The following is a 24,804-nucleotide window of genomic DNA, read 5'->3' as shown; positions in this document are numbered from 1 at the left end:
CGGACTTAATCTCCAGACTTCAGCTGACCTTAAAGTCGGGGCTTCAAAAGGGCAGCGAGGGAGAGGGAGAGAAAGAGGGAGAGGGGAAGGCTGAGATGCGAGGCTGGAGACAAAGAGATGGAGGAGGCTGAATCTCCGTACGATGTCTGAACACAGATGTAACACATTTGTAGTTAATCTGTGTGGCTGCAGACTTACAGCTATGTTTGAAGATTATTTCAAACATAGTTACATCTTTTGAGTGGATGGGGATTTACAGCTGCAGCCTCACGGGGGCTGACCCCCAGCAAAAGCCCACTCCCTTCCCCAGCAGCCTTCAGAGGGGCTCCTTGGGAGAAGGACCTCCATGGGCCCTTTCTGATGGAGCGTGAACAGGGTTCACTGGCTGCACACTACTAACAAATCATTTCCAAACTTGGCTGCAGGAGATGTGAGTGCCTGATATCCACGGCAGCCCCAGCTCATTTAGCACAGACTCATCTTTGGGGACCACTTAACGCTGTGGTTGAGCTTTCAGTCTGCAGGCTCTTGGTGTAACCCCTACCACTGCACCTGACCACCTCTGCACAGAGGGAGCTCAAAGCACTCCATGTGAAGGGAGCACTGGGGTTCAGCCCAGCACTGACTGCTGAGGTGTAGTTAAGCCTTTGGAGCCGGGCAGTGGGGGAGGGCAATGGGGCAGGCCCCATTGCTGTCCAGAACCACACCACACATCCAAAGCCACAAGACTGGGAGAGTACTGTGCCCTCATGGATCAAGATTTGAGGCTGCACATTTTCTCTGGGGAACAGAGCAGGCCTGGGGAATCTGGGCTGCTTCTCTGCTCCTTTGTGGGGGATGGACAGAATGGTGACAGTCGAGAGGGCACGAGGGGAAGGGTTCGGCTGTCGGGAATAGGAGGGTGAGAGAAGGTGAGCACAGGATGCAGAGGGGACAAGAGCAGGAGGTCCAGGTGAGCCTCCAGCACGGGGTTCCCCATGCGGGAGGGCAGACGGCAGTAGCCGGGCGGTGGGCGCGGGGTCAGGGCGGCACCGCACGGCGGCGCGGGGCCACGCAGGAGCCCGCGGGGCGCAGGTGGGTGCTCCCGCCCGTCTCGGCGCTACCTGCCCGGCTCGGGGACGCCGCTGCCCGTCCCCCCCTTCCCTTCCGCATCTCACTGAGCCGGCCCCCGCCCGGCCGGCTGTCAAGGCCGTGTTTGTTTGTTGGTTCTTCCGCGCCGCCGATGTCTTGGGGGGCAGAGGAGGAGGAGAAGGAGGAGGAGGGCGGGGAGGGGGAGGGGACTGGGGCTTGGGAGACGGCGGCTCCTCGGCCTCTCTTATTGCCGCTGAGTTGCGCTCCTCTTCCTCAGGCTGCGAGCGGGAGCCGCCCGGACGCTTCTCCTTCCCGGCCGGCGCTCCCCGCGGCTGCGCCGCGCTCCCTCTCTCGCTCCCCGCCGGGGCAGGTGAGTGCGGGGCGCCGCCGCCCCTGCCCGAGCCCCGGCCCCGCCGGGCACCGCCGCCCCGGGGCCGCCGACCCGGCGGGAGCCGCTGTGCGGAGCAGAGCAGAGCGGGGAGGGCTCGGGGAAACACTTTGCCAAACTCCGGCGCCCGACCCCGCTCACCGCCGCTCTCCTCCCTTCTCTCCCCTCCGCAGAGCCGCCCCGCAGCCCGCCCCGGCAGAGCGCTCCCGAGGTGCCAGCAGCAGCCGCCAGGATTTTTGTCTGTCTTGTTTGTCTGTTTGTTTTTCTTTTTTCCTCCTCGTTTTCATTTGGCTTTCTAGTCTCGCTGGGAATGGCCGGGGCAGCGGCGCTCGGAGCGGGAACAAGTGTGGGGAAAGGCAGAGGGAGCCGGAGCTGAACGCCAGGATGATGCGGGCGAGCTGAGGCTCAAAGAGAGCGACCCTACCTCCCGGGACTGCCCGTGCGGACCGTGCCTTCTGCTCCCGACTCCGGCCGGAGGATTTAAGACCTAGGAAGAGTTGTGCGTGGAGGGCTTTTTTATTTTTATTTTTTTATATTTTTTGTCTTTTCCCCGCTCTCGGAAGGGAAAATGGATTGGGGACTTCTCCTGCACTGCGCAGCCCTCACCTTCACTCTCGCCAGGGCTCTGCGAAGCGGTGAGTGTCGCGGGGACGGCGGCTCTCAGCCTGGGGGGCGGCTCCGGGGCAATGGGAGCGGAGGGCGCACAGCGGGGCAGCTCCGACCCGCTCTCCCAACCCCCCGGGAACTTTCCGCTGGGGGACGGGAGCGGTGAGGTGTCCCTCCAGGCCGGGCATTGCCTTCTGTGCTCTTTGGGGTGCTTGTACCGAGCAGGCTGCTCGTTCTCACAAGATCAGGGCAGCCAATTATCTTAATAGCGTTTCCTCCCATCGGCAATTAAATAAGTCTCGCCTTCCGTATCTCAAAGATAATGAACGCTGAAGGCGGAAGGCTCTTCCTCGCCCTTTCTTTCACCAAAGCGAAAGGTGTCGGAGTGCCGTGCCCGTTTCGGGCTGTCCTCGTACCTGCGGGTGTCACAGCTCTCAGCCCACCCCTTCCCGAGGTGCTCAGTTTGTGTACAACTCGCTCAGTGCCCGGGGGGGGGAGAGAGGAGGGGGGTGGGCTGAGCCTCCCCACGAAGGTTCAAAGACTCTTCTAGGAGAGAAATCCCGTAACAGATGAGCGATGCAGACGGTTTGCTATCAGTCATTCCCTGCAAACACAGCAAATTGAAAGCACCGCGCTCCTCTTTCCCCGAACAATGCCCGGGCACCGCGGATGTGTCTGTCACCGCCTGATGCGTTTTTCAAGACGCTCCGGCTGTGGGAGCGCTGACGTTCCGCTCCCACACATTGAGCAGCTCCTGCGAGTTTGCCTTTCCCGACAAATCCCGAGCAATTATTATTAACTAATTATCAAATATTTACTTTAGCCTGGCTGGGTTTTCAATCAAAGTAATTAAAAGGAGAGAGCACCCTCCGCTCTGCGCTGGTATATTGTTTTAATAAGGGACCGCGAGCGGAAGAGAGAGCATTAAAGCCGCGTGGTTTATGACGGGAGTTCATCTCCTTCGCAGCGTTTGAGGGAGGCTGAGTTTAACCGGTAGGAGCCGCCTCCCAGCACAGCTGCACAGTAGTGGAGGTGTCAGGGGGTGCTTTGGGGCTGCCCCCGGCCCAGGTGAGGGACGCGGCTCCCACATCACCCAGGGGTGCCCCAGCCCTGCAGGGCTGTGCTCTCCTTGGCCTTTGGAAGAAGGGAGCAGGGCAGGGTGCTGGAGAGGAGCCTCCGTCTGCTTTGAGCGGTGGGTGCTTGGCCCTGCCCCAGACACCGAGCCGATAACCTCCCTCTCACCCACCGATGCCAACTTCACCTATATCCAGCGCCTGGTGTCTGCTAAATTAATTCATTAACCTTATTTAGAACTAATGGTCCAAAGTCATTAGAAACTACTCTTCTTAATCAAGTGTGAGAGAGATTGCACAGAGCCGCGGAGCCGACCGGAGCGCATTATCTTATTACACTGTCACTTTCCCAGAAGTCGCAGATGAAGCAGCGCTGGTGGTGGTGAGTCCACCTCGGCGTCCTCCGAACTGACTCTGTCAAGTGAGTGGGAGCAGCGCTGCTTTATTTCAGGCGTTAAGCAGATGCCAGACTCTGCCATGTTGTTTGCAGGGCTGAAGTGGGTTTAATGAGACGGGATCACTTTCCAAGGGTGCTTACAGAGGGAGGGAAAGGCAGGGTTCCCCCGAGCCCAGACAGCGGATTAGCGAGATCACCAGTGACAGCTTTGAGCTCTGAGCCGCAGCGCCTTTTGTTCTGGTCAGGGGGAAACAGGCTGTTCTGCAACGGCAGGGCGGAAATAAATAACAAGATAGCCGTTCCCAGCAGCGTGCTTAGCAATATCTGGTTCTTGACCACACAGCTGCGAATGTATCATCCCCTCCTCTCTTAATTTATGGCAAATATTCTCTACAAAGTGTGCGGCTTAATGCATTTTTGATGTGCTCTTCCTCATTCATTTCCATCTGACCTGGTTTTTCTACAATAAAATCCTGTACATTCATAAATTCATGCTGAGAGTAAGGAATGCCATTTTGCTTTTGCAGAACGTGCCTAAGATACAGCAGTGCAGTCTGTGTGTACCATTACTGGGACGTAGTGACATACAGGCTCCTTTCTCAGTGCAGACAGTCTTCCTGTCTGTAGTTTACTGTCATATTTTATTGCTCAAAATTAAGCAGTCAATGTGTAGGGAAAGTTTTCCCTCTCTGAACATCCAGGCGTAGAAAACCATAGTAAAAAAAAAAGTGAAAACAGAAATCTGCATTGGACAGTGAAGCGAGTGACCACGTAGGCTGAACCTCCTGTCTCTATATTGGTCTCCCTATATTTTTGCCATAAGCCCTAAAGCACAACCCTGCAGTGCTGCCCAAAGGATGAAGATGTGACATGATCCATCTCACGGTCATGCTCGGTGACTCCAGGAACTTTTGCAACTATTTTGCTGTGAGAAATAAACCCTTGTTGTTGTTGTTGGGGGGAGGGAGAGAGGGAAGGGGGAAGGATGTTGTTCTGCTCCATTACTTTGATACAGCCTCCAAGCATGAACAAACTTCCTTGAAGGAATAAATAGTGGGTGATTTCTGCTTCACTAAAACCACTTTGTTCTCTGCCAGCATGGGTTTGAGGAGCATAGATAATTTTGGTCTGCCTAGATTTATGGCCTGATAAGCAAGGGGAGGGTCTGCTGCAAGGAGCAGGGATCCTCAGGACCATCCCAGTGACACTGACCAGGCTCATTGTGGACAGAGGTCAGGCGGCCTCCTTTTAGCCGCCCTCCCACAGCTTTCCTTAAAACTTCATCGTTAAGGAGATTATACTTTGAGGGATAATTGGTTCTGTGACACCTCCTGAGCCAGTGTTAACACTGTTGGGAGGAGAGGTTTGAACACCGTATGGGCACTGTTTGCTTTGGAGAGCTTTTAAAATTCAGGAAAGGGGGGCTTGTGCCTGATGTAGGATTTATGGATGGATGCAGAGTTGGGCCTCTTCCCTTCAGAAAACTTAGCAGAGATGCCTTTGTGCAAGCACACAGAGAAAGTTTGCTTGAAGAAAGCTGTCATTGCCTTGAAGTACCAAAAACAAGCCAACCTGTTTTTCTTCTATTGCAGATAAATGCGGCGACACGATCAAAATTCTAAGCCCCGGGTACCTCACCTCCCCCGGCTACCCGCAGTCCTACCACCCCAGCCAGAAGTGCGAGTGGCTGATCCAGGCCCCGGAGCCCTACCAGCGGATCATGATCAACTTCAACCCGCACTTCGACCTGGAGGACCGAGACTGCAAGTAAGTGCTGCCGCCGCGCTGAGGAGCGCTATGGCTCCACCTGCCGGCTTAGAGCCGCTCAGCTCCCATCCTCCGCCCCGCTCCGCAGCGATCCGCGCCCACCCCGCTGCATTGCCCGCAGTGCCCGCAGTGCCCGGGCTCGGTCCTCACGGCTCCGTTCCGCCCAGCGACAGTCGTGGGCCGGTGGGAGGTGGGAAAGTGTCTTTGCGACTTTTCTGTAGGTGATCTGACGTAGGTTTGAATTTCCTCTGTCTCATAGGAGAGGCAGGTGGGCGATGCTGTGTGTGCAATTAGGATGAGGTGTTCTGTGTTCGTTTGGCTGTTTGCTTTTTGGAGTAGGTTTCCAAAATGTTAGAAGATACTTCCTCTTCTTTCAGTATCCCTACAACTAACAGCCTGTGGCAGAAATGGGCAACCTATAAATTGTAAACTCCTCTTATTAAGGCAAAACGTCTGCTATTTACTCTCACCCATTAAGGGGCAGTGAACTGCAGATACGAGAGCTGTATGTCCCCTTTTCTCCCTTTGCTGCTGATTTATAGCCAGGAGCTGCTCTTATCCCTCCTCCTGCTCTGCTGTAATGCTCTGAGAGGAGGAAGGGGAAAACTGAGGCACTCTGTGCATATTTTTCCATTGACCATCTATAATGGGAGTGGAACTCACCCAGAACATTGTTCTCCCCTTTTCCCCAAATCTTTGCATGGAAACCATTGAACCTCAGGTCATTCCCCTCTTCAACATACTCTCTAAATTCAGCCTACTTGTTCCACAATGAAAATATTTCAATAATTCACAATTAGAAAATTTCTTGAATATCGTGGAGTTTTCATCCCCTTCTGACAACTGCAAGAGAGAGTCATTGTTCATTAATGCTATCAGTCAGGATCTTCTCTGCATGTCAGGAAGAGATTAAACTCAGTTGCCATTAGTATTTGACATTTCATGAGAGTGCTCGATATTCCACCGGCTCTGGTACTGTAAAATGATCAGGAGTGGTTGTCATGGACTGTGAGGTGAGACTGTTGGACTTAGGGAGCAACTGTACTCAAGCACTTAATTTTTACCATGCATGTCTCTGTTCCTATTACTTAATAAATGGATTACTCAAATCATCATTATTGATCTCCCTTAAGATGAAGTTCTTTAATGATGCATTGTAGTGCTTAGCCGCTTTGTTGTTTCTGTAATCTCTAGTATATCAGCATTTCAGTTCAAGTGATAATGCAGGAAAACCCTGAGCTCATAAAACTAAACGGGCTCTTTGTTAAAATGAATTTTTATTGTGATGTTGGAGCTGCAGCTCATATTCACACCATATGTTTGCACGCTTGTTTCCCGTTCTTTAATTTTTAATTTGCTGTACTCAGGCCATGATTCACTTCCTTGTGTCTTCTTTGTATGGGTTTTACTTTCTTTCTGTGGGACAGCATTAATGCTTAAAGATGATCGTGTGTGTGTGTGTATCTCTTTGTCTTTCAGACAGAGATTGAGAAATTAAATCAAGCATATTTCAGTGTCAACCCCTTTTTTGTTCCTTGCTAGAATACATGTTTTTCCAGTGCTATAAAACCAACGTGGTCTTTGACAGCAGTAAAGCGGTGCACAGCATACAATTATTTAAAGAACAAGTAATCTTTGTGGCGTAGTGTTGTGTTAAGTAGTGCCAGACTGAGCTGAACTGGGTCCAGGGAAGAGATTGACTCCCTCCCTTCATCGCTCCCTTCTCAATATTCATTGTCCACTCTCGCCCTTGCATTATTCCTTCCTCTGAAAGGGGCCCAACGAAGTAATGAGATGGCAGTGGGTGGGAGGGAGTCTGAACAGGGCTGTTTGCATTGTCTTTGCAGTGTGTGATGGTGATGACTTTACTGTCATTTGGTCTATGCTGAAATGCTAATCTTCTAGGCTATGATAAATTACTCAGCTGCTACTTCACTTATATTTAAAATTGCTCTTTTTAAGTTGAGAAGGATTGTGTTTGTGCCAAGAACCTTAGGACCAGAATAATAGAAAATGATTTCAGCAACAGAAATTTGTCAACAAGCTCTGTGGTTTCACATTTCACTGTCTGCTTAGGAAATCCACATTCCTCTTACTGAATATTGGGTGCAAGCAATGATTAATGCAGAGAAAGATTTCAGGAGATTTTTTTTCTTTCTGGTTTTGCAACTAAGTACATTTTGATTTCCTAATATTCTTAGTTTATTAGCAACTCAGCGTGCCATCTCGAAATGTGCAATTTAGGTTACACACTGACTTATTGAAAGGTTTAGCACTGGAAATTAATAAGCACTTAAATATGAAAAGCAGATAGAAAATGAGAGGTAGGGGAATTCATGTCTGGGAACAAAAATGCCCCATACAATTAAAGTGGACTGGAGGAGAAGATTAGCTTTCTGGCCTAGCTCCCAAAATCCACTTTGTAATGCTGTTCCTTGCATCTTATACCTCAGTTAGAGTTGGAGATAACATCAACAACAAAAACCCATGCGCCCAAGGAGGGGAACAGTGTGACTTTGGAAAGGTTACTATTGTGGTCTGTAGTGTCAGTGGGAAAACCAGGAGGCCTTACCTTAATTGTAAATATCTCTGTATGTAGAAGACTGGGCATACTGAAAGGTAAAACTGGTGAAAGGTCTATTCTCTGAGGAGAAGCAAAAGCAGCAAATCTCAGTATCAGTTATACTGAAGCTGTTCGTGGCGAGTCTCTTTGAACGTGAGGGTTTGGGATTCATTTTGAAAACATACTCTTGATTTACCTATGATTATGCTGTGCTTTAATGGATAAGTGTTTCTCAAATGACTGATAGTAAAATTCATGTGTGTGTGATTTTCTGATGATCGTTTGAGTTGTTTTAAGCAAACACGGTGAAAAATCCTGTTTTTCTGGAGGCAGTCCAAAGTGCTCAACTTTCACAGTTCTGAAGAATAAAGATACGCAAATAATTAGAAATATGTTCTCACAAGCTGGGTTCATCTGACAAAAAACCTTCTAGCCAGAACTACTGAACCAGTGTAATGGAAATACTAGGTCTCAACGGGAAGCATACAATCATGTCAACCACAGATTGTTATCAAGAGTATTAGCACATAATGAAAAAACACACAGTCTCTTTGTAACTTTTAACTTTAATGAGTGTTATGCCTCCTCTTCAGGAGGCAAAGAAACTGCAATTACTGCGTACTCTAAGACAACGCAAGCTTGTTTGCTGTTTTGCCTTTTCTCAAGCAAGCGTGGATAACATCCATGCATTTTTTGGAGTCAGGAGGATGGTTAAAATGAATAGAAGAGACAAAACATATGTCTGAGTATTAAAATGCTCCAATGTTTGTTGCATGTGGTAAATGCTTTTCAGCACTTGGAGCAAGCTGCATACATCTCGTGTCGCTGAAGGAGCCTACTGTGTAAATGTAGCCATCTTGAATCCAGTAAAACTTTATACCTAGATAATAAACAAGAATGTCACTGATACAGTACTTTGAATTTATGGAACTTTTCCGGTTTCCCAGCAATGCATACTATCAGCATGATAATTTATAATGGTTTGTGACAAATGTTGCTGAGCAAAGAGGTGTGTGGTTACATTCAGATCAGATGTCATTATCTGGGGAGCAATAAAAATTTCACAGACGCTAGGTTAAAAACATTAAGAAAATGAATGTGAAGCTTCAGAAGAAAAGGGCTTAAGAAAGGTGGAGAACTGGGTAGAGAAAGCCCAAAAGTGGTTTTCTTACTGACAAATTATTGACTTTGTTGCCAGACTTGACTATATTGCTTTACAAGGTCTTCATAGATATTCCATGCGATATAGTTTTTTTATTGGCCATTTATAGATGTATAGAGTAAATATCATCCTTGCTTGACAATTATAAAAGGTGAACACAGTGCTGTCAAATTGGTTCAAACAGAAGAATTACCCATTTTGGAAACATTTGTGTCTTAGATAGAAAGATGTCATAGATAAGTTTTTTTGTGTACTGCATTTACTAGGAATTAGATATGCTGATGAGATTAGGGCTGAATAGAAATTTCAGTTAGTTATAGAATGCGGAGGAAAAAACCAAAACCAACCACCTATGTTTGTTTATGTAGAAAAAAGCAGCTCCTGCAGACCCTTGAGTCTGGCAGCAGAAAGGCTAGACAGACTTACTGAGTGCAACTGTAGCCCTACAAACTTCTATAGTCCTTAATGATGTTGGAAATTCATCCATCCATTGTATTTCTAAATAATGTCAATGGATTTATGCTGTAAATCTGTAGGCATAACAAACCGAGGCTGGTAAAATAAACAGGAGCAAGGCAAGCCATGGCTCAGCCTTGCTTTAGTTTCTGCAAAGTTTAAGCTTTCATTTACTTTTGTTTAAATCCTGGTTACTATTCCTCCGCACAGTGACAGGCTGCGTTAGCAGACTTTGTGGTTTATGTTTCTCTTGTGCAAAGGCAGTTTGAGCCCCAGGTGGCACTGAGCTTCTTTGGCTATGCAGTGATGTCCTGGGAGACCCAGTTAAACCACATATGCTGGAATGGCCCTTTGAACTGCTAAGGCTGCACACATTACAGCTGCATTCTGACTGCCCAAAGGTGTGTCTGGGGTCTGGCTCCAGGTTTACCAACCCTGAATTGCTCCCAAATCTGTGCAAAGGACATCTCAGGAGTAATGCAAGGATCTGCATAACTGTCCTGTTATCATTGAAAGCAAGGGGAGTTTTGCCCTCCGCTTTCACAGAGCTGTATCTCCTTTTTCTTTATGGCTGCGAGGAATGGTGGAGCACAGGCTCTGTATGACTGTTTTATAACTGTATCAGTCATTTTGATGGCAAACGTCAATCAGAGCCTCCTAATTTCATCTCTCTCAGTTGCTTTTGAGCTCAGTAGGCAGTGAGGTGACTGCAGCTGATGATGGCAGCTAAGCAGCAGAGCTAGTAAAAGAGCAGATTAATTTGGGCCTGTGAAAGACAGGAACCATATTTCCTAGAATCATAGAATCACAGAGTGGTTTGAGTTGAAAGGGACCTTAAAAATTATCAGCCCTGGCAGGGCTGCCTCCCAGCAGCTCAGGTTGCTCAGGGTCCCACCCAACCTGACCTTGAATGCCTCCAGGGATGGGGTACCTGCAGCTTCCCTGGACTGCAGTGCCAGGGAACCCATTTCACCATGGTTGAAGTCAGAAGATGAGCCTGAATGAGTTAATGCCTCTGATCTTTCAACCAGAAATGTGGTTTTAGCAGCTTGCTCTGTCTGTCTAGGCACCAGTGCCATTTCTTCTAACCGTTTGCCTCAGGACCAGGTGCCTAAAACAGGCATTAATGTCCACTTGCCACCTGCCACCCTGTGTGTCTTTTGAATGAACCTAGGCACCCAGCCCTCACACCATGAACACCCCACATGAGGAGGCCGGCATGTACCTGTTGGCCCCACTGCTGAAGCCAGGTTCAATGTGACCTTGAGAGGGATGTGATTTTGAGGTAGTTTAGGGTGAGAATTGTTGCAGTGGACTTGCAATATCTGTTTCTGGGTGCACTCTTAGAGCATGTCCCTCCTTTAAATAAAAACACATTAAGGGCTTTCTCTGGCAGTGTGCTGCTGGCGACCATTATTTGATGTTATCTGGAAGACCAACAGCACCAGGGAAGGGGGTCAGCTCAGGGCCTGCTCAGAATCAGGAAAGCAAACAACTCTTGTTTCAGTACAGATGGAATATGTTGCACACAGATAATTTTTCCTTTATGTAAAGGTTCTGAATCATAGTACTTTCTCCTTGCTACAGGATTTGGCATGTATTTCTAGATGTTTATCAGATGCAAGCATGCAAAGATAGCTCTATTATTTTATTGTGTTTTAGAGATGAAATAAGAGTTTAAAGAAGCTGGAAATTAAATTGTTTTTGCGATTACACAGTGCCATAAACAGATCCTTTTGTTGTTTTTCCAAGCAATTAACTCATATGAAACTCTCAACTGCTAACCTGATTATAACAATTCTTTCTTTTAGAGTAGTGTCAGGAAAAGGCATTAGCAAAATCATGATCAAATTACCTGGTCATACCTGGACATCTGGGCACGTGTGCAATGGGAACAGAGGTACTGGATACAGAGCCTGGTTTTGCACTCTGTGGGTGAGGGTACATCCCTGGCGCAGCAGAGTCTTGATTTGGGTCTCTGTACAAAGCACTTTACAATTATAATAACAATCATATGCAGATGTTTATATTAATGTGGACAGTTAAGTGAACTGTGGGGAAAATTCTGTCTTGATGTGCTACAACCAGATGCCCTTCAGACAGGAAAACGTCTTAAGGGTCAAATGTAGATTCCCGTGAGCCTCATCTTTCAGCTTTTCTGTGGACAGAGAGGCAAATTTAGAACAGAGGGCTGAGTCCTTTCTAAAATGAAACCCAGAGCTGCAGACATTAGCCCTGTGAACCATTCAAGATGCTTTCAGTCAACCCCATCTTGCTTTCCTCTTCACCCCCCTCCCCATGTTAATGTAATTAAAATAAAAATCTACAGGTTGCTGAAAATTAGTTTCTTAATTATAGCTTATTGCAAGCTATAACGTTGGATCATAATTTGATAATTATGATATAGAGACAGCTGATATAAAAGCAAATTGAATTATTTTCTTTTGTAGTATTTCCAAAGGATGAAGTTATGTCTGAAAACAGGAGACATACTCACATGCATATGTCTAGACATATATCATATGGAACAACTTGATCACAAACATACATGTAACACGCACATCTTTAAGACTGTGCATATATACATGCATGTCATATAGATTTGATAGCTTATATAGAAGTTCCTAAAGTAAATCTGCTAATTAAAGTGCTAATACCCATCTTAAGGCTGATAATTAGGTATAAAGAGAAAAAGAGAAAGGATTAGTGTTCAGATCATGTTCCAAATGCCTCTTAATTGGGTGTTTGTAATCAATCCTGATTGCAAGAGGCAGTGGTTTGGCAGTACAAAGAATGAAAAACGCTTAGCCCTACTATTTTCCTGTTAGTTGACTTGGCCATAGTATTTAGGTCAGGATCCAGTGTCAAACAAGGTAATTTTGTCAGCATTAGCGATCCTCATAACACATATAAAATCTTTTCTAATGATAATTTCTTGCAAACTAAAAACTCTCTCAAAGTGGACAGCTATTTTTACCCAGAACCTCAAAAGTGTTTTCAAGCAAACCACAGAAACGACTTTGTTTCCCTGGCCCCCATCCACCACTGACTTCTGAAATCAGGCCTGAGTTCACTGTGGGTCTTTCATTGCACTGACCTTGGCACTTTTCTCACCGAGCCACAGTTTTCCATCACAAAACCACACAGCTTGGTATAATGATTATTTCTTTTTTCCTAGTAACCAAACAATTTTTTAAACAGGGTGACAGATTTCCCTGTTGTGCTGCGGGAAACGAGCACCTGGTCATTTCCAAATAGAGTTTTAATGAACTTCCTGAAGGAGATTTGAGAGACGTTTAATAAGTCACCTGCTAACTTTCTGGGAGCATAGGTCATTTTCTTTTTTTTCTGTAAGAATTCACAAAAATGTGAGAATAACCCCCCTCCCAAGTCTTGTACTTCCATGGAGGAAATTGATTTTTGTGGGCAATATCAAAGGTTTATAAAATAGCAACTTCAAAAAATCAGGTTTCTGATTGTGTCTCTCACATGAGGTACTGTGAAACCCTGCCAGCCACAAAGCTAGCTGTGAACTGAGGTCGATCGTAATTCATTTAAAGTGAAAAAGATTGTACTTATTTAGACTTATTTTACATGCTAATAACATATGTAATGCTTTAAAATGAAGAATTTATATGGCTCAAAAGGACTACTATGAAAGTACATGTGCATATGGAAGGACATCCATTTGACATGATGATTTCTTCCAGAAGAAACTACATACATCCCAGAAGCAGGCTAACCAGCTGTTGTGCAAGAGAAACTTGGGGGCACTAGACTGGGGCTGCTGCTTTCCATGCTGATGTGGAACCACAGTAGCCCCGTGCCTCCTCAAAATACAGATGCCTCACATTGAGCTGGAGCTTGGAGTTATCCCTTCCTTATTCTCCCACCAGCTCTCTCTGTTGTACATTTGCACTGTGGTCTGCTCGTGCCCCCATGTGCAAATACAGCCCATTAGGGCTGTGAGGTAGGAGAGGGGTTGGAGCGCCCCAGGGTAGCAACACAACTCCCACACAGCTCAGTTGTACACTGGGGATGTTCCCACCGTGTTTCATGCTGGAAAAGAAGATACCATTTTTCTATTTTTTTTTTTTTTTTTTTTTTTTTAATTTCTTTTTTTATTTCTTATTTCTAATATGCTCCTGCAGCAGTTGGTAGCTGGGAACCTAGGGAAAATTGAGAGGTCTGTTCACAGCCGCGTGATTATTCTGCCTCAAGCTCTGAGAAACGCTCCCTTACAGCCAAATTTTTCCTCATCTTATTCACATAAACAGTCCCACTGAAGTCAATTAAAAGAACAGGCTCACTTGTGCAGGGCTAACAGCGCTTGAAAGCTAGGACATACGTTTTTGGCAGTATACAAATTAGTAGTTACTTCTTGCAACAATGGATTTCAAATGCTTGAAGAGTAATTTACTGTACAGTAGAAAATTCAACTTCAGACCCCACTATCACCTCAGTTCATATCACCACACCATATGCAACTTATCATTTGTTCTCTGAAATCTTAGCTCATAATGGCGGAGTTTTGGGATAAATTGCTAAGTGCGTGGGTAAGAATCAAAGTTTGTCTCACTGCAGAATCTTGTGCCAATCTGTCATTAAGCCAGGCAACTTCTGCCGACTTTCCTCTGATGTATTCATCTGTAACAAGGGAAGCAGATCAGCAATTTAGAAAAGCTTTAGCTTGATCACCATGCGGAAATGTAGACTATGCTGCCTATTTCCATAGTGATCACTCCACTTTGCCAGATGCAAAATGGAAGACTTACATCCCTCGTGCTAAAACCCTTCTTAAAGGAAATCCTAGGCTGTCTCTCCATTTGAGTAGTTTTCGATAAGTCTGGAAAAATATGCAAAGGTAGCTCTTAAGTAAAAGCGTTTATTTTGTTTTATTTTTTTTCTCCTTTTTCAAAGCCATCTCCATGACCTGTTGTTGGAGACAAAAGCATCCAATGTCTTAGCATGGAAGGTGTATGCTCTGGTTGTGAAGTGTGTTTTCAACGTTTCCACAAAACCCCTGAGACTTCATGTCACAATTCTATAAACTTTATCTATTTGTATCTTCATACCTGGGCTCAAATCCAAAACTTCCCTACATGCATTTGTAGCAGACAGTTTAGGTTCAACCCCTTGTGTTTCTGATGGCAGGCACTTAAAGCAGGTACACATTTTAACCACTCTACATAGTCTAGCACTATCCAAATATATTTCTGAATTTTTCTGTTTCAAATAGCACATGCACACCATAATGTATGCATATAAAACAGATACAGGACCACAGTGAGTTGAGAAGCAAATGGAGACAGCTCCAGTGATGCCAATAGCCTAGCACCTGCTAACAGCACAAATACAAAATACCAAAAGCATATCGTATTATGTTCCTTACTGGTTTCCATTTTCATTCACCCTCTACAGCTATACTCGATGATGGCCTTCAGACAGTATAATAGTCTTCTTTATCTTATCTCTCTGACATCATTTTCAAGTTCCTTATTACTCTTGAACAGTGTCGCTAATAGTGCCCAAATTGCTTCTCATTTTTCCCATCATAGCATGCCATTATTCAAGAAACCAGTGCTCTCCAGCCTTTCCCACATGAATAGCTCTTCCCCAAACTAAACTTACATTTACTACCAAGAGCCAGTCTCACATTTCCCAGGCAATCAGGCTACCCCACTGCCTATTTCACTTTTACTTTGTATGTTTTTATGCTTTTTTTTTTTTTTTTAAGTAACCATACTTGTGTGTTACTTGAGACTTGAATTTTTGTGTTCTAAAGCCCAGTCTTTGTGCTCTGGTTTTTGTACTTTTATTATTTCAATTAAGGAGTTTGTGTATAGTTAAAACAATTCAGCACGCATGAGGGGAAAGGTTTGTTCCAGTATAAAGATGTCTTATGTCAGTACTTTTGCAGAAATAAACCTTGCTTTTGTCAGCAGTTTGTAGCGTGGACTACAGCTCTTTATCTGTAATGGTTTCTAACGTAATGTAGGTGAAGTGGCTGTAAAAACAGTGTATAGGCTGTGGTAAATAAGTAGTCACAAGTAGTGGTAGAGATTTTTTGGATACTATAATAGCTAACTTTGTGAGCAGAAATGGGTAAGATTACCCTGCTGCTTGCAAGCTTCAGACTTCAATATGCATTTAAATATATATGTACATAGTGGGTGACTTAGTGGCAAATCCATTTCCTCACGGCTTTGATTCTTCTAACACTGGCTCAGGCAAAGTGTCTACGCTAAGCAGTTCCTCTGCTTACTGTAACTTATTCCTTCCAGGAAGGCTATTTTTTTTTTAAACTCACCTCACTAGGCAGTTGGATTAATTACTGCATGGTGACCTTCAGGCACCTCGCTCACTGCGTGGAAATGGTCCATATGCACACTTTCACCCTATGGTATTCCATATGAAGTGCAATGTAGCTTATCCCCTTTTTTAGTTATTCCTGCCCCCACCCCTAGCAGTGCAAACTAAAAACATGTTCATAGGTGTAGCCACAGCTCAGTTGACAATCGCCGGGTAATTTTTGCATGTCCCCATATGTTCAGCATAGAAAGGAAAATACATCCTTCCTTGCCACATCTCAGCTTCAGCTCTTTGTTGTCTGAAAAAAAAAAAAAAAAAAAAAAAAAAGTCAGATTATTAGATTATTGCAATGTAAATACCTGAAGAAAGGGAGCTGTTTGTCATTGGTCTAAAGTACATTACTGGAGCTTGTGTTGTATGTCAGCTGAGCGAGGAGCTGACTCTGCACTTCAGCAGTACCCTAGGAATTTTTAGAAGACCAACACTGCAGATCCAACTGCAGTAACTCAAAGTGAAGGCAGTTAAAGTTCTGCTTCAGTGCTTGTGTAGAATGGGTAGGAGGTTATCAAAATCAAATATAATAAAGACCAAGGTCCTCCCACCATGTATTCAGATCTCTCCATTACCAGCCCTAAAGAAGAACACTGAGCTGGGTGCTTGGGCATTGTGGATGTGCTGACCCTCTCATCCTGCTTGATCTTGAGCAAGTCAGCCATCATCTTTGTGCCTCAGTTTCCTCACAGGGCATAATATCTTCATGTTTTGAAGTAGGTTGAGGATGCATTTACTAATGTTTGTGAAGTCCATAGAAGCTTCCGGGTGTAAATGTAATGTAGTTCAATAATTATTTGCTATTGTTTTGTATTTCTTAATCTTCTATCCATTAATTTTTTTAAACAATATACTGCTGTGTATAAAGGCAATCTATTGACTTTCAGAGAGAAGTGTTATCCAAACAAAAATGAAGAATAGTACTCATGCTCACAAGAGACATATTATCCGTGATGAGAAGAATCTATAACAGACATGACACTAACTCAAAACTGAGCACCAGATAGCATCCAAATGCGAGCAATTTCCAATGTGTGCATATTGCAGCACAAAACCAGGCCATTCTGCGAGCACAGAGTCCCCCAAGGAGTCATGAACCACGCAGCAGCAGCACTAATGGTTGTCTCCTCATGTGCAGTGAGGGAAGGCAGCACTTTAGAGCCACCTTGGGCAGCTTTTAAGTTATTCATTCTTAACTTACTTCTATAAAGCTGTTATTGGGTGGAAGCAGATGACAAAAAGACTTGGCGCCTGCTCTGTCTGCAGCAGGTAGGACTTCCACATCTTTGCATGTAGAGTCAAATTATGGCTTCTTTTAGGTCAGTGGCAAAACTTCTCCCTACTTGCATGGGATCAGGATCTCACTTGACTTTAGGCTCCAAAATATCTTCTTTTGAAGAACATTTCTCTGGTGCCAGTGTATGTCATAGGTCTTTTCCCAGTTTGGATGTTATTTTTCTTCCAGTGCAGACAGTGCATATCAGGAAGCAAAGAGGCCCATGAGTTTCCAAATGGATTCATAATACAAGAAAAATGATTAAATAGGAAAAATACCCAATTTTCTCTTGTTAGAGTACACTTAATCATAGAATGGTTTGGATTTGAAGGGACCTCAAAGATCGCCTAGTTACAACCCACATCCCACAGGCAGGGTTCCCACCTGGGCAGTTCAGGCTGCTGTGTACCCCATCCAATGTGGCTTTGAGCACCTCCAGGGATGGGGGCACCCACAGCTTCCTGGGCAGCAGTGTCAGGGCCTCACCGGCCTCTGAGTAGACATTTCCTTCCTAATGTCTAATGTAGATCTCTTCCTCTCTTTTTGCTTAAAGCTATTCCTCGTCCCAATGCATGGAGTATTATGCTAAGTCACCTACTTGTTTTCTTAATTTGCTTTCAGAACATTTCAGGCTGTTCAGTGATTTATTTGTTCCACCTGATGCTTGCTCCTTCACTGTGTTCTCTCTGTGGGTGACTTTGCCAACTAAAACTGTCTTTTTCTTTCTTAATAGCACCCACTTTAAGTTTCGGATATTGCAAGTTAGTCCTCAAAAAATGTGAAACTTTATTAAAGTATCTCAAAAAGTACTGAGGATTTCTTTTTCCTTTTATTACTTTTTTGGGGATTTTCTCTGTGATAATAATAGCCATAAAATTCCTTCATCTTAAATGAGAAATTTGGCAATGCCTTGATATCAGCAGCTGATGCTTTAAAACCTGCCATCAAGTTTCATGACACCAGTGATAAAAATCATGGGAACTGGCAGAGCTGGATTCTCGTTACAGTTCCAGCTTTCTGCAGCCACAGCCTCGAAACTTCCGCTCAAGCGATAGATTTGTAGAAAAAAGTACAATCAAGAGGAAATTAAAGTATTAATCTCTATTGCTTTCACTGCTTGGCTATATTTCTTCACCACTCACTGCATGATCAAAACTTACAAATACCAAATTTCACCCCAGTTAAAGAAAAGTCCTCTGAGTTCACTAACCTCATATCTGTGTATATATACAAGAGCATAGAATCATAGAATCACCATAGAATGGCCTGGATTGAAAAGGGCCACAATGATCATCAGGTTTCAACCCCCCTGCTCTGTGCAGGGTCACCAGCCACCAGACCAGGCTGCCCAGAGCCACATCCAGCCTGGCCTTGAATGCCACCAGGGATGGGGCATCCACAACCTCCTTGGGGAACCTGATCCAGTGCATCGCCATCCTCTGTGTGAAAAAATTCCTCCTAATATCCAACCTAAACCTCCCCTGTATCTGTTTAAAACCATTCCCCCTTGCCTACTCAAGTACTGGAAGGAAGCATTGGGCATCCTGTCATTATGGAAACTAAATTTTTGTTTGGCTCCAAAACCAACTTACATCCATGAGAAGAAAAAAAAAAAAACAAATAAACAATGATTAGATGTCAGTAAACACAAGGGCATGACTTTGGTTTAGGAAGACCCTGTTCTGCAAGGTGCTGGCATTTTTTTGCTGAGCTCACACTGGTTGCTGATGGGTACTCATGGTCCCCTGCTGCTCTGCCCTGGCAAGTTGTACTGAGTAGATGGCACTGAGATTAATGGTCCTGTTTTTATGTCTGTATCTCTAGTGAAGACGATAAAGCCATGACTGATATCTGTGTATTTTCCACAGAGACTAGATCCTTCCTTGCCACAGTTGCTTTACAGCAGTGGGGCTGCTCTGGTGTGCAGCAGCTGAGAAGCAAACGTGTAGCTCTGAACTCAGGGGCTGTTCTGAGGACAAAACTAGTCTTCAAAACATTTTGATGAAGTCAGGAAAATCTTAATGTCTTTATTCTGTTATTACTTTAAAATAATAATCCCGAGCTGAACTGGGAGCTATTACTCAGTGAGCAGTAGCCCCTCGGAAGGTTTCAGCTTGTCAAGTTTAGCCATTTTTTGAATGCACAGAGGAAGTCATTAAGGCACATCAGGCTGCTGATTGCTATTAAACTCTGCGGAGAGTTCTGTGTAAAAATCAATGCTGTAAGAGGGCTGCAAGAATCTAGGAGGCAGGAAAAGCGTTTCTTTACCCTCTGGATCTCGAAAGTGGATTAATAGGTTTTGTGAAACCTCAAAAAAATATCACCTTTGAGCTAGGGGCCGCATGTAAGCCTCTGTGACAAAATAATACAGCTCAGAAAGCTTCAAGCATGTGAAAATGGGATTATAGGGGAACCCTCACTGCTACAACCTCGAGTGAACATTTCTGTGCTGAAGAAATCTCACACATCTGCACGTGTACCCATGCACATGCTCTTTTATTGTATCCCAGTGAAGACCTTTTGTGCTCTATCACCACTAAGAAACCCGGAGGGAAAATTGCTTTTTAGTAAAGTATGATCATACATAGCTTGTGCTTAAAGAGTACTGAAGAAATTCCCAGATGAGTTCAGTCTCAGCAACAGCAGAACTGTTTCTTAGATGGCCATTGGGTTCTGCTTGTGTGGGAACTGCACTGAAAAATGCAGCGCAGTTTACTATTAGTTGAAGGCTTTTTACCAATTTATTTTTTTTTTTCATGGGAAAGAGTAGCTTAAATCATATTAGGAAATTTTACTGTAAACAAGTTATATACAAACAGGCAAAGCCCATTCGCTCTGAGGCCAATTGCTATGGAATGGATGAAATTCAAACCTTCCAGTTCTCAGAAAGCAGAGTGGAAGCATTAGATTCCATTTGGGGCATGAATTTCATTAAATTTCTGATGAGAAGATGTTGAAACATCTCTTTAATTTGATTATTTTCTTTGATTCTTATATGAAAATACAATTTAAATGGGTTGTAATTAGTTTGTTTCATTCCATCATAGGATCATTTGTGTTGGAAGGGACCTCAGTAAACCAACAACTCAAAGGAGCTGTATTTTATAAGTACGAAGGCTAAAATGAAGTAATTCATTTAAAACCAACTGCTTCCATAAAAAATAAAAATAAAAAAAAATAAGAAAAAAAAAAATAAGAAGAACAAAGTAGACATTTTCATTCCCAATTAGGGTGTTTAAGAATCTTCATTTCATGTTATATCCCAGCCTTTCTACTCATATCAGTACTGGTTTCTCGCAAGCTCTTCTTGTTCATTTTCATAGAATCACAGAATCACAGAATCACAGAATCACAGAATCACAGAATGGCCTAGGCTAAAGGGGAGCACAATGGTCATCGAGTTTCAACCCTTTGCTATGTGCAGGGTTGCCAACCACCAGACCAGGCTGCCCAGATCCACATCCAGCCTGGCCTTGAGTGCCTCCCTATTGTTATTCCATTTTAAATACATGGTAATGTCAGGTAGGGTTGACCACAACATGCAGAGAGCTGAGAGGCAAGGCCACAAGCCTGGTCCATCATCTTATCTAAGCCCAGAAAATACCTTTTTAAATAAGGAGCTCAAGGAGGAGCTGTCTCAGCACCAAACCTTGGGACAGGCGGGACACACGACTGTAACATCCACCTGTGGTTCAGAGGGAGGAAATTTTTTCTTTGATTTCTCCCAAGATGCAAATGCCCAACAGTTTTCCCTTTCTCTGGGGGAGCTCCCCCCAGGCATCTCCCCTTGTCCATGGCAAGAGCAAGGGTTAGGGATGCAACTGATATTGGCAATCCCATCAGAGAGTCCAGATCCAAGACTGAGGTCTGGAAGGAAAGATCAAAACTAGGCTTTCTGCTAAGGACTGTCTCGAGCACACACAATGAAAAAGCTCTTAACAAGTGAGCTGTAAAGCCTGTTTTAGTGCGTATGGTCTGGAGTGGCTGCAGTGAGGGGGCAGCTCACAGCATGGCGTCAAGGATGGAGGCTCCTACACTCTCATTATAGTTGGGAAAAATCCACTTTTCTTGCATGGATAATTTGGAAGTTATGAATCAGGCTGTTGTTTTTATTTCAGTGGAGTACAGACAAGAGTTGTGTAAAATGAGGCTGCTGCCTGTCTGTCAGGCAGCTGTAGTTTTTACCCTGCAGCCTCTTTTAATGCACATTCTTGGCAAATTCTGAAGAGAAGCAGTCACAACTGTGCACTCAGACATTCGAGCAGCCCTCATAGCATTGTCATTGAGCTGAGGACTTCACTCATGCATTTTCCCGTGTTTGATACAGCCTTTAGACATCCTGACCCAGTAACCAGAAAACTGGTTTGGTATCTGAGTCAAAAAGCAGTGTAAATATATTTTCTTGAATCATCTGTTTTTGGAAAGTTAATATTTTCTTCAGTATATCTACTTTTTCCAGGTGTTAAATTGTTCGTTTGCTATCTGCTGATTCTTAGGGTTTTTTAAAGCAGGTGTTAAAGGCTATTCCAGCCCAACTCTACAGGGTTTTAAGGTATGAGAGACAGTTACCTGAAGAAAAAAAAAATGCCCTTCATTCAAATAATTAGCAATTATCTGTCAAAAAAAGAAATCTTCTGAACTGACTGCAGTAAGAAAAGCACTCTTCATCTTTGGCTTTTTTTTCCCGTCCTTCTTTCACTCTCCTTGCCTTACTCCCTGTTTTCCCCTTGCATTTTCTGAGCAGGCTTTGCCAAAGGAAATACTGATGAAAGTAACTGTCAGTGGCTGGGCAGTTCCCGGAGTCACCTCCTCGCAGTCCGCCCCCTAGATTGCAACAGACTTCTGCCTTTGTGCACACCATGTCAGAGTCCAGAAGAGTCATTTTACATTCATTGTTCCTCCAAAATAAATAAAAGCAGCACAGCCAACGCGAACTGGCTGTAGACATCCCATTGCTAATAATGGAGCTATGCTGGTAATTGCTAATAATGATGCAGTGTTCCAGCATGGGAATGCAGTTCTAGCTGTAATGTGGATCTGGCCTGAATAAAGTGACACAGATGGTAACATTATTGCATATTTCTTTGTAGGGGAAGTTGACATTTTACTGTGGGAAAAAAAATCCATTCCTACATTTCCTTCCAGTTATTTCTTTAATATCGGCGGTGCTGGCATACTTGATCCACAAACTGTGTCAGTGGCGCATAAGGAACTTGCAAAGGAGCCTGCAAAGTGAGGAGAAACAATTGTTTCCACTTAGGCAAGGAAAAGCTTAGATGCTGTTATACAAAACTGCCTTTGCCTTCCTTGGCAGGGATGACCCATTTTGATCACACGCAAAAGCCCAACAACAGCTGATTTGCAGCAGCTCATACTTTAAACTTCTCTGTAGCTGTCTGAAGGAGCTCCAGCTCTGGAGTCTCCTCTCGTTGACACATCTGCATCTCCTTGTTCTTTGCCAGCCTGCAGGCTGCAGACAGCAGGTACAGCTCCAGCCCCCAGCTGCCTTTTGATGCATGTTCCCCAATGGGAGCACCCAGTGCCCTCTGTGTGGGCATGCACAAGCCCTCCTGAGCCAAAACCAGGGAAAGGGCATACTGCTGCTTCGGCCTGCCTGCAACACATTTCCTTTGAAAGGTGTTTGTAAAGCTGTGGCAGCTTGTCAGAGATAAGAGAGGCAGGAATCAGGTGTGTTTGCCAAGCGTCTGCCTGCGTTGGCTCTGTCCACAGAGCTGCTACCCTTACTTTTGAACTCTCCGATCTCTTTGCGTGCTCACTTGCAGAAATCACTAAGCTAACCCAGAGCCAGAGTTGTCCTTCCTGCAAGATTAGGTCACTGCATTAGATCAAAGCCCTCATATGCCATTTTATACCACGTGGATGCAACAATCAGCCAAGTTTCAAGTCCTCAGCACAGGTGTCTATGAGCTGCACTATGTACACATGAAAGTTCAGGCCAGGAGCCAAAATTATGAGCTAAATTCCATCTTGTTCCCCAGCATTACACCTTTCTTATCCACCCTTACAACTACATTTCCAATTTAAATTCTAGCAGATTTTCAGGTCACTGCTGGTGTCTAAAGCCTTCCTGCTTGTCTTTCCCAGTTTTGCAATCCTTTGCAATTTTCTGCCTCTCTCTGGCAATTCAAAAGTGAGCTTAATAATGCCGTTTAAAAAGAAACAGTTGAGAAAGAATGATCCACAAACAAAGCCTCTTCCTGCCAAAAGGAGTGCAGCACAGTATTAATTAGCATGTGGAGGGACGTGCAGCAGAAAATGGTGTTAGTATGCATGTAGGAAATAGGCAGTGTATTTGCTACAGTTGCCGTGCACCTGGAAGTGCAAGGCTTGAGCCAAAGTGATAAGCAAGTGCCACTTAGTAATGATTAGGAGAAAAATATGGAAAAAATGCAGAAAGAATAGCCCTCATCTTGTTTATTTGTTCTCCTAAAAGCTGGATGTCTCCTTTAAACTGGACCCCTGGCCTTCTCTTGTGGCTTTTGGGAAGGGAGACACTAGCAGCAAAAATACATCCCATCTTACAACTGACCAGCAGAGTGAATCATTCTTTTCAGGTGCCTCTATCTTTCTGCACAGACTCCCAAGAGATAACTAGCTCAGAGCTCCTCCCTGACCTTTAGCTGAAGGTGAAATAAATTCCACCTGATGCCCTCAGAAGTAGCTGCCCAAGCTGACAGGAAGGTGGGCAGACTGTGATAGCTACAGCAGATCACTCGTGCCATGCTGGATGGAGGGCTGACTGCTGTGGCTGATGCATGCCATTGCCCATATCTAAGGCTACAAACATTCAGTATTGTTTGCCATGTGATGGGCGTGATACACAAGTGCTGTAGTCAGGCTATGGTAAAACAAAAGCAGAAAAATGAACATAAGATCTGCATGTTCTGTTTATGTGGAAGTAAACATTTTCTTCCAGAACTGAAACTGCTGTTATAAAATATGTCACACGTTGATGTGCCTACAAGGTAAAATTGCATCTACTCAGGCATTGCTACCTGCAGCTCAGAGATGAGGCATACTGCTGTGCTCAATGCAGAGCCTTCCTGAACCTCACCAGGGCCGGCTGGCAACCTGTGCTCTCCACTCTGTGGGTCAGAGTCACTGCAGAGGACACACACTGCAGGAGCTCCAGTCAACAGCCAGAGATCTCCTGTGGAAAAGCAACCTGATAGGACAAAAGAATGTGAAGTGGAAGGGAGTGGAAAGGAAATTGCCAGAGTATAACGGCACACAGCATAGTCTAACACAGCAAACACAATTTGCCCACTTGATCTTCCTCCATCTTCCCTCAACACATCCCAAGCCCTGTTAACATATGCTTAAACTCTATTTAATTTAATGTGGCCAACAGGTGCTTACAATTAGGCTTGTGCCCTGAATTGTGTGATTGAATTAAGGCTCAAAGCCTCAGCACATGAACATGGCTGTTGCTTGTGAGGAGTTTCAGCCACTAGGACCTGTAATCACTGCAGACCATTCTGTGTAGAAGATGAGGCACTGTGAAATGCTTCTGTTCAAAGCCTGTTCACACAGATTCATTCAGGTCTGAGCCCAGAACTTTTTCTTAATTAATTAGATCATCTTATGAAGCACAAATTCTGAAGTTGCTGTTGCTTCAGAATTCTTTCAGATTGTACATGAGTTCATAATCTGTGGGCAGA

At 44.6% G+C, this 24,804-nt stretch overlaps 1 protein-coding gene across 5 annotated transcripts in view; it reads left to right on the top strand.

The window, feature by feature from the left end:
- Positions 1–1,346: 1,346 nt before the first annotated feature.
- NRP1 (neuropilin 1) overlaps positions 1,347–24,804 on the top strand; it is a 108,203-nt gene continuing 84,745 nt past the window's right edge. For all 5 annotated transcript variants that reach the window (XM_015853139.3, XM_015853138.3, XM_015853137.3 and 2 more), the window contains exons 1-3: positions 1,347–1,441; positions 1,633–2,094; positions 5,128–5,302. In XM_015853139.3, the coding sequence (XP_015708625.1) occupies positions 2,028–2,094; positions 5,128–5,302 (242 nt within the window). In that variant the 5' untranslated portion in view covers positions 1,347–1,441; positions 1,633–2,027. The remainder of the gene's footprint in view (positions 1,442–1,632; positions 2,095–5,127; positions 5,303–24,804) is intronic.

This window comes from Coturnix japonica, chromosome 2 (genome assembly GCF_054131305.1).
Source record: "Coturnix japonica strain WE chromosome 2, WE-NBRP24, whole genome shotgun sequence".
In the NCBI taxonomy this organism is placed as follows: Eukaryota; Metazoa; Chordata; class Aves; order Galliformes; family Phasianidae; genus Coturnix; species Coturnix japonica.
This window is presented reverse-complemented; position numbering and strand designations above follow the sequence as displayed.